Consider the following 8,457-nt stretch of genomic DNA (forward strand, 5'->3'; position numbering starts at 1 on the left):
CCCTTATCTGCTCCAGCTCTCTGTTCTGCATCAGGGAGTGAGAGACAATCTTCTCTGCATCTCAGATTGAAGCCCCGCAGATGGTAGATCTCCTCTTATCGAGGTGGACTGCGAGGAGGGCCCTATGTGGAACCAACTGTCTTCCCTGCATCACGTATCTAAACCGGTGGTTCTCACTGAGGATGATTCCTGCTCCCCTGCCCCTTGGAGAACACTTGGCAATGCCCTGAGACATGTCTGGTTGGCACAACTTAGTGGAGGGGCGCTATTCCTGGGACCTGGTGGGGAGAGATCAGGGATGCCCTAAATATCCTACATCTTTGCCTGTGATTCACAATGTTCTTAGTGATTCTGGATATTACTAAAGATAACTTCGAATCAGTATAGAGTTGATGATTACAGCAAGGATCTGGCATAACATCTTGTTTAAGTTGGAAATAAGGATCCTGTCTCTCCAGGGATTCCCTTCTTTCTTTCCCTAAGTTTTCTTCATTATTTCCTCTCTGTATCTCACACTCACACCCTCCCCCCCCCGGCCCCCCCCCCTCCTGCTCCCACACACCCCGACCCTTTCCAAAGCTTGTAGGCTGCTTAGGCTGGAGGCCAGTTCCATTGTGCCAAGAGAAGAGAGCATCAGAGAGAAGACACATCCTCACGTCTGAAAGCTGGGTCTTTATTGAGGTTTACTGAGGATTCTGTGCCCTGGAGGGGCCCTTGTGGGTCTGAGGGATGTGGCAGGGCCTCAGCAGAGATCAGAGGCAGCTTGAAAGTGAGTGGCACAGAAAGCCTGCTCAGGTCTGGTTCCAGATTTCCCCTCAGGCCGGCCCAGGCTCCATCGAGGCTTAATTCTGCTTCAGGACCTCATTGATCCAGGGCCGGTAGTGGGAGATCCGGGTGAAGACAGCAGGGGGCTTTGCATTCTTCCGTCCATAGGAGATGATGCCCTGAGCCACCCCAGCACACAGAAGAGGGCCCCCTGAATCTCCCTGTGGGGCAGAGAGAGAGAGAGAGAGAGAGAGAGAGAACACAGAAGGTGAGCTGGGAAGTCATCTACTCCCAGTGAGACCTGGGGTCAGACCCAGCAGCCCTGGTTCCTCATGGGGTTATGCATTTCGGTGTGATGCCCCTTTTCTGTTTCCTTCTGGCCACCTCATGTGCCCTGTGCAGCAGCCTGGGAGGGGTGCCCAGAGATTGCACGGGGCCATGGGTGGGGGAGGAGCAGGGAATGGATCTGCAGAGGGGTGATTCCAGTTCCTTAGGCCCATGATCTGAAACCCTGTCGCTGGCTGACAACCTTCCCACCCCATCTCCTTTCACAAGACGTCTGGACCCCGAACAGTGACTTGTAGAAAAGAACCCTCGTCCGAGGATCACCTCAAATGCAGATTTTGTCTTCCTGGGATTGCCAACACACAATTGGAAGTTGTGGTCGAAAGTTCTGTAGTGTCTGCAGGCTTGGGGATTCATGAGCCTCTGCTTCACCTCTCGCAGAGTATCAGAGCCTGGTTCATTCACTTGTGTTCTTCCCCAGCCAGCCACCCGGCACATTCTCCCGGGTGGGATGACGTTGAACTGGGGCGGAAGGGGGAGCGTCCCCACGGCCAGGGTCAGGTTAGCTTTCTCCTTCAACTGTGGAGGGCATGAGGGGCTGTCAGTGCTAGAAATGGGTGACAGGGCAGTTGGAGGAAATCAGGGAAGGACAGGGCAAACTGTTTTGCATTAGAACTACATCCGGTGGCATGAGTCAGTGGGGTTGGAGTCCAGAGGCAGGTTGTGGACATTTTAGGGCAATGGAGACCTGAAGGAGAAAACTAAGAGAACAGAAAGTGGGAAATGTGGAGAAAGAAGTTATTACCTTCAGTAACATGATGTCATGGAGAAAAGCACTGTCATCATATTTTGGGTGAGGAAATTGTTTTATGACCTCAAGCTTCTGCCATGTATCTTCTTTCTTTTGTATGTTATGGGCTCCAAGTGTGACCATTATAGACCTATTGTGAGGGAGAAGGAAGGACCAGGAGAAACTGTGATGGTCTCAGGTTTCTCCTGCGATGTTCCCATTCTGAGAAAAGAGGACTAGAGTCTATCACAGGGGTCACTGGACTCTAATCACCCCTCTTTCTCTGGACCACTTGTAGCATTTGGGGTGGGGGCTCATATTTTACTCAGGGAATAGCTTTCTCAGGGAACATGGACAATTTCCAGGACCCTCAGGAATTCCTGGACACTGAGTAGGCCATGGAGGACCCAGGGGACAGGATTAGCACTTCCTAATTTAGGGAGCCCTGTGTGAGGGCCAGAGATATCAGAGGAAAGGGGGAGTTGAGGTGGTGGGATCCCTAGTAGACCCTGTTGTCTGCCTCCCCTGGAAAGATGGCTCAGGTCCCTGAGAATTAAAGGCCAGTGTTCTTGGAAAGGGCATAGAGGAAGTGACCTAGAAAACTGGGTGGGGTTGGGAGAGGGAAGCTACTTTTACAGGAGGGACTTTTGGATAGGGCCTCCTTTTCCTCTCTGTAGGGGAGCCGAGCTCACAGTGATTGAAGATCAGGGCATCTCATCAATTATGGGACCAAGTTCCATAAGTTCAAGTCTTGCCTGTCCCAGCCCCAGGAGCCTCCCCTCAGACCGCCAAAGGGTACGTCCTTGGCTGCCACCCTAGCTGTTAATCTCCAGAAGGGAGATAAATGGGACCCTGCTGTGTCACCTTCCTGCACAGTGAGCAGCCGTCAGCACAAAGTTCCGTCTTATCAGGAAACCACCGCAAAATAACAGTCTATTCTGGAGAGTGACAATTTCCAGGTGGGCCATGTACGGGCGGGAGTGTGGCTTGCACTCTGTGCCCCCGATGATCTCTCCTGGAACAGAGATCCCCAGGGCTTGAACACAGAGAATGCATAGGCTGAGCTAAAGTTGAGAGGGGCTTCTCTCTAATCTCATCCTCACTGTGTACTCTGCCTGTTGCCCCCTCAGGAGGCTCGGGTATCTGGTGTCCCCACCCACAAACTCTCACATAAATTCTCACTCCTTCTTCCAGGGACAACAGCCAATCTGGGCTCAGATGCCATTCAGGCATTTTTCACCTCAGATTTCCCCCACAGCCATTGTGCCTGGGACCTCAATGCTCCTCTTCCACTGGGCAGGGCCAGTTCTCCAGGTCCTGGTCTCAACCTGCTCCAAACCTTGAGGGCAGTGTCAGAGAATGGCCACATTACGAGGTAAAGTGTAGCCCCGAAGCTCAGAAGATGAAGAGAACATAGGACCTCCTACCCAACATCTCACCTTAAGTCATGAGAAGATGCCCCCCTCTTCCTCCCACCTGTTCGGGCTTTCCCCTAGTCAATGGGGTTCCTTGTCCCTGGGAACTACCATAGGCTGCAGAGACTGGGGGGTGGGGGAGGCATATCCCAAGTGGAACTTCACTCTGGATTCCTGCAGAGAGATCCTGTGATCTTGTTTAAGAGTCAGCTATATTCAGACTAAACTGTGTTGGGGGCTGATACTGCAGCTTCCAGAGGGAAGGACTCACCAGCTTCAGCTCTGGAGCAGAGGAGAAGGAGCGGCAGGGCGAGAGGAAGAAAATGCATCTTCTCAGAGAGGCTGCCCCGGGCAGATGCTGCTTCTGTTTTCCGGCTTGGGTTTTATAACTCCAGCGATGCGCGAAGGGCTGGGCTGGTAACCACAGGAACTGTGTGGTCATGTTTTCTTCTCCCATCCTAAACTGGTGATCTTTCTGATCAGAAGTTTCCCCCAAGTTACCCTCTGTTTTGCTGGAGGTGAAGTGGAGGTCTGACCCCCAAGTTTTGGCTTCCAGGATGAGCTTTCAACCATGGTGCCTTATCTCGTGAGGGGAGGTGGAGGGATTGTGTCTTTCGCAGTCAGGGCAGCTGGTTTCAGGCTCATCAGAAACATGGGTGGGGAGAGTCCTTACACAGAGCATCCAGAAACACATGCGCTTTTATGGCCCACAATAGGAAGTGCATTTTGCAAAGGGACCCAGTAGCCATATATATGCATGTGTGACTACATGAGCACAAACACACATGTACAAATGAATCAAAAGTTTTGGGAAACAATATTTATCCTTGTCATGTGCAATGCTTTCAGTTCCCATTCATTCCATTCCACTCTGTATTTTTTATTTTTTATTTAAAAAATTTTAAATGCTTATTTATTTTGAGAGAGAGAGAGAGAGAGAGAGAGCGAGCGAGCAGGGGAGAGGCAGAGAGAGGGAGAGAGAACCCAAGCAGGCTCTACACTGACAGTGCAGTGCCTGATGTGGGGCTTGATCCCACGAACCTCGAGATCATGACCTGAGCTGAAATCGAGAGTTGGACACTCAACTCACTGAGCCACCCAGGAGCCCCATCTACTCCATACTAAAATATGGACAGCACCCCACTTAAAGGGTGACCACCTATAATTTGAAAACCATTGATCTGGTCTCTCTCATCCTCTGAACCAGATGTTCATAGGCAGAAGAAAGATCTATGGAGCGTAGATGGGGGAAGGGAACATACCCGATGGTAGGGTTTTATACACATTATCACAAGAGCAAGTGGGATTGGAATTAGCATTTTTTGAGAGCCTATGCATCATTTATTGTCCCAACTCTTGATATATTTGCATAACAACCCTGTGAAGTATGTATTATTAGCTCAGTTTTATGGATTGGCTATTGAGGCTTCTAGTTTAGAAATAGATTTTCCTTATTCCAAATCAAGGGCCCTCTCTGCCCTACCACCAAAGAGAAACAGAGAAATAGAGTCCCACCAATGGGGATGTAGATGTAGAAGAATGGTTTGCCCTGGGAGCCTGGGGTTTCCTACTCTCTCATTATTATTCAAACTTGTTTTGCTGAAATAGAATGTACACAGAGGTCAGTATCTGAGGTTTTACTCTTTTTATTCTTCAGAAAATACCATTACTGTCACTTTACAGATGTAGGACTGAGGCTCAGACACATTAACATGACCAAGATCACACAACTCATAACTACCATAACCAAGTTTCAAGTACACACTTGCTGTTTTCCCCAGACTTGGAGAAGCAGGGAGTCCAGGGAAGAGTTGGGTAACGGGGTGGAGTGTCATTTCTCTTGGAGACTGAGAAGCCATTTAATTCAGAGATGGGTAAGCACAGGGGAAAAATATCTTCCCCAAATCATTCTACCATGCCCTTGGTCTCAGCTTGGGTTTGTGACTGGAGTGGTTCATTCCTTAGGAAATACTGGTTAGGTCCTCAGTTGCCCTCAGCTCTGACCCTCTCTAGAATAATTACACCTACACGTATTTCTAGTCCCTGTACAATTTTTTTTGTAAAATTTTTTGATGAGTCCCTGTACTAATTTTTTCTCACTCTCTTTATCTGCCAGATAAATTACAGAATGCACAGTTAAATTTGTATTTCAGATGAATAACAAATCATTTTTTAAGTATATCTCAATATCAAATGAGACATACTTATACTAAAATAAATTGTCAATCTGGAATTCAAATGTATCTGGGAGTCCTGCATTTTTATTTGCTAAAGATGGCAAACTTACTCTGGGCATTCTACCATCAGCAGAACAGAGGCAAATCTGGACCTGGAGAAGTCTTGTCCTTTGGCCCTGCACCAGTTGGACCCAAAATCCGAGAGGTAAGCAAATGAAACATTTCTATTTTTCACTCATGTAATGAGAAGTTGAGGGGTAGGTAGTCCAGGACTTGTGTGATAGTTCCACAGCATCAGTAAAGACCTGGCTCACCAAAATTTAATTTTTGTTTCACCTGTACTGGCTGAGGGCAAGAAAATGGAATAGGTATAAGCTCTGGTCAAGTGCCAATTTCAGAAATAAAGTTGGCACTATCTGCCCATATTTTCCATATTTTCTTCCTTGTGCTGTCATGTGTGTTTGCATGTTTGAACTGATTTCCTTTTTCTCTCTTCTCTGCCCTCCTTCTGCTATTTTGTATATAGTATGTTGTTGGTGGTGAACCTTCGGCTTAGTCCACGGTTTGTAGAATATCACTTTGGGAGTCTGACTAGATTAGAGGTGGCATGGGTATCACCTAGAAATCCTGTACTTGGAGTTGAAAGCAGTAACTGATGAGACTGGATTATATCAGTTCTGGGGAGAGTCAAGCCTCATTTTTCTTTGTACGAGAGATAGAGAGGATTACGTTCAATGAAAGCACTTTTGTTTTAGGGAGGTTAGGTACAGAGAAGGAGTGTGTGGCAGCTACGTGATGGCTTGTAGGAGACATTTGCCATGTATGGTGGGTCCTTAGTGTCTTTTGAACACCCTTCCCATATTAGAGGAATTCCCAGCTATGATTCTTGCTTTCCTAAGGAAAGCAAGTTTCCATAAACTTCCTTTCTCAGGTTCCTTGCATGTGGGCCTCAATCTTGTGACTGAGACTCTACCAATCAGTTGAGTAGGTATAAAACTTGATTTAGAAAGGTGTAATCAGAGGGAGCAGGCATCATGTGGAATTAATTTTTCCAGTGAGGGTGAGTGGCCGAGGGGTCTGGTTTTGGGGGAAAAATGAGTTGTGGGTCAGCTGTCTGGTGCTGCCTGAGGGCCAAGCCAATGGGCTGTGACACCTTTGCTGAACAGTCCTGTGCTGTAGTTCAACGTCGTTTCCCTGGCTACATCGCCTCTATATCTGATTCCACAGCATGTGAGGAAGATGGTGACTCTGCATAAGGAAGAATTTGCTAATAATCTTTTGTTACAACACGAATGTGTGGGGAGGGGAGGCAAGTGATTTCCCCATTGCCTGAGATATTAAAGTAGAGGTTGGACAGAGTCTTGTTTAAGATTCACAGTGAGTGGGAAGGAAAAGGTTGGGCTGACTATAAAAACACTGGCATTTAGTGACGGCAATGTTCCTGGGCCACTATAATGCAGAGGGATCATCCCTCCTCTGAGTTCCTGAAGCATTTATCATCAGTGCCATTATTCACTTTGACATTCAAGGCACATGGCTGGCTTTGCAGTTAGATGGGAGAACTTGAATCCTCCTTCTGCCGCTTAGCTATCTGTCTGACCTTAGCAAAATTCCTTAAGTTCTCAACTTTAGTTACTACCTTTGTAAAATACAAAGAATGACATGAAACAGGGTTTTTGGAGAATTAAATATGGTGCTAAATGAAAAATGCCACATGGTTGGTCTTTAATAAACACTGATTTGGTCCCCTTGTGTTATATCTTGCGTGGTCATATAACGGTTGATGGGCAAATTGTGTATATGTCCTCCTGGAGGCTGTTTATCTTTCCCTCTAAATTCTCCTAAACGTATTACGGATTAATCAGATTTGCCAGACTTGAGTCATGTCCTGCTTTGTACACCATCTTGTTTTATTTGTTGAACTTTAAGTTGCCAGGGTGTTTCTTAACCTTGTTCTCTGAGTAATAGCTGTGTCTTTTTGGATTGAGCATGTGACTGAAGTGGGTTTAACCCTCAAACTGCCATGCAGGACTAGAACAGCTGTAAACGTTGACACATGTTGCAAGAAGAAATACTCTTGTAAGAAATACTGTAGAGAGAGACACCTGATGGCATGGGCTTGTGCTTTCTTGCCTCCGATTGAGACAGCAGTGCAATGGAGAAGGGACAGTAAGTACATTCTTTATGGCATTGGCCACATTTTCCCGAAGCAGGCTGGAGCTCACTCTGTGCTTGCCCTTGCAATAGCTGATGTTTCTGAATGACCAAGTTTTTCTGAATTTAACTGCTACTGGTTTACATTCAATATCTGCCAAGTAATTTGCAAGGATATAAGCTGATACAGGTTCCTATACCTGGGCCTATAGCCCTACCACACTAGTTCCTTTTTTTTTTATTTTATTTTTAATTTATTAAAATTTACATCCAAATTAGTTAGCATATAGTGCAACAATGATTTCAGGAGTAGATTGCTTAGTGCCCCTTACTCATTTAGCCTATTCCCTCTCCCACAACACCTCCAGTAACCCTCAGTTTGTTCTCCATATTTATGAGCCTCTTATGCTTTGTCCCCCTCCCTGTTTTTATATTATTTTTGTTTCCCTTCCTTTATGTTCATCTGTTTTGTCTCTTAAAGTCCTCATATGAGTGAAATCATATGATTTTTGTCTTTCTCTGACTGACTGATTTCACTTGGCATAATACCCTCCAGTTCCATCCACATAGTTGCAAATGGCAAGATTTCATTCTTTTTTGATTGCCGAGTAATACTCCATTGTATATATATACCACATCTTTATCCATTCATCCATTGATGGACATTTGGGCTCTTTCCATTCTTTGGCTATTGTTGATAGTGCTGCTATAAACATGGGGGTGCATGTGTCCTTTCGAAACAGCACACCTGTATCCCTTGGATAAATGCCTAGCAGTGCAATTACTGGGTCGTAGGGTAGTTCTATTTTTAGTTTTTTGAGGAAACTCCATATTGTTTTCCAGAGTGGCTGCACCAGCTTGCATTCCCACC

General features: G+C 46.4%; 1 protein-coding gene across 3 annotated transcripts; it reads right to left on the minus strand.

Annotated features, from left to right (window-relative positions):
- Positions 1-652: 652 nt before the first annotated feature.
- LOC121031583 (chymase) lies at positions 653-3,643 on the minus strand. Of its 3 annotated transcripts, XM_040476823.1 has the most exons (6): positions 3,527-3,607; positions 3,081-3,179; positions 2,705-2,855; positions 1,856-1,991; positions 1,375-1,629; positions 653-986 (listed from the first exon to the last, which is right to left on the minus strand). In XM_040476823.1, the coding sequence occupies exons 3-6, from the start codon at positions 2,806-2,808 to the stop codon at positions 843-845; spliced, it is 639 nt and encodes a 212-aa protein (XP_040332757.1). In that variant the 5' UTR covers positions 2,809-2,855; positions 3,081-3,179; positions 3,527-3,607; the 3' UTR covers positions 653-842. The 3 variants fall into 3 exon arrangements, with proteins under 3 accessions (XP_040332757.1, XP_040332755.1, XP_040332758.1); XM_040476821.1 differs by lacking the exon at positions 3,081-3,179 and having other exon boundaries at positions 3,527-3,643; XM_040476824.1 differs by lacking the exons at positions 2,705-2,855; positions 3,081-3,179 and having other exon boundaries at positions 3,527-3,642.
- Positions 3,644-8,457: the final 4,814 nt, after the last annotated feature.

This window comes from Herpailurus yagouaroundi, unplaced genomic scaffold (assembly GCF_014898765.1).
Source record: "Herpailurus yagouaroundi ecotype Mexico unplaced genomic scaffold, PumYag 141, whole genome shotgun sequence".
In the NCBI taxonomy this organism is placed as follows: domain Eukaryota; kingdom Metazoa; phylum Chordata; class Mammalia; order Carnivora; family Felidae; genus Herpailurus; species Herpailurus yagouaroundi.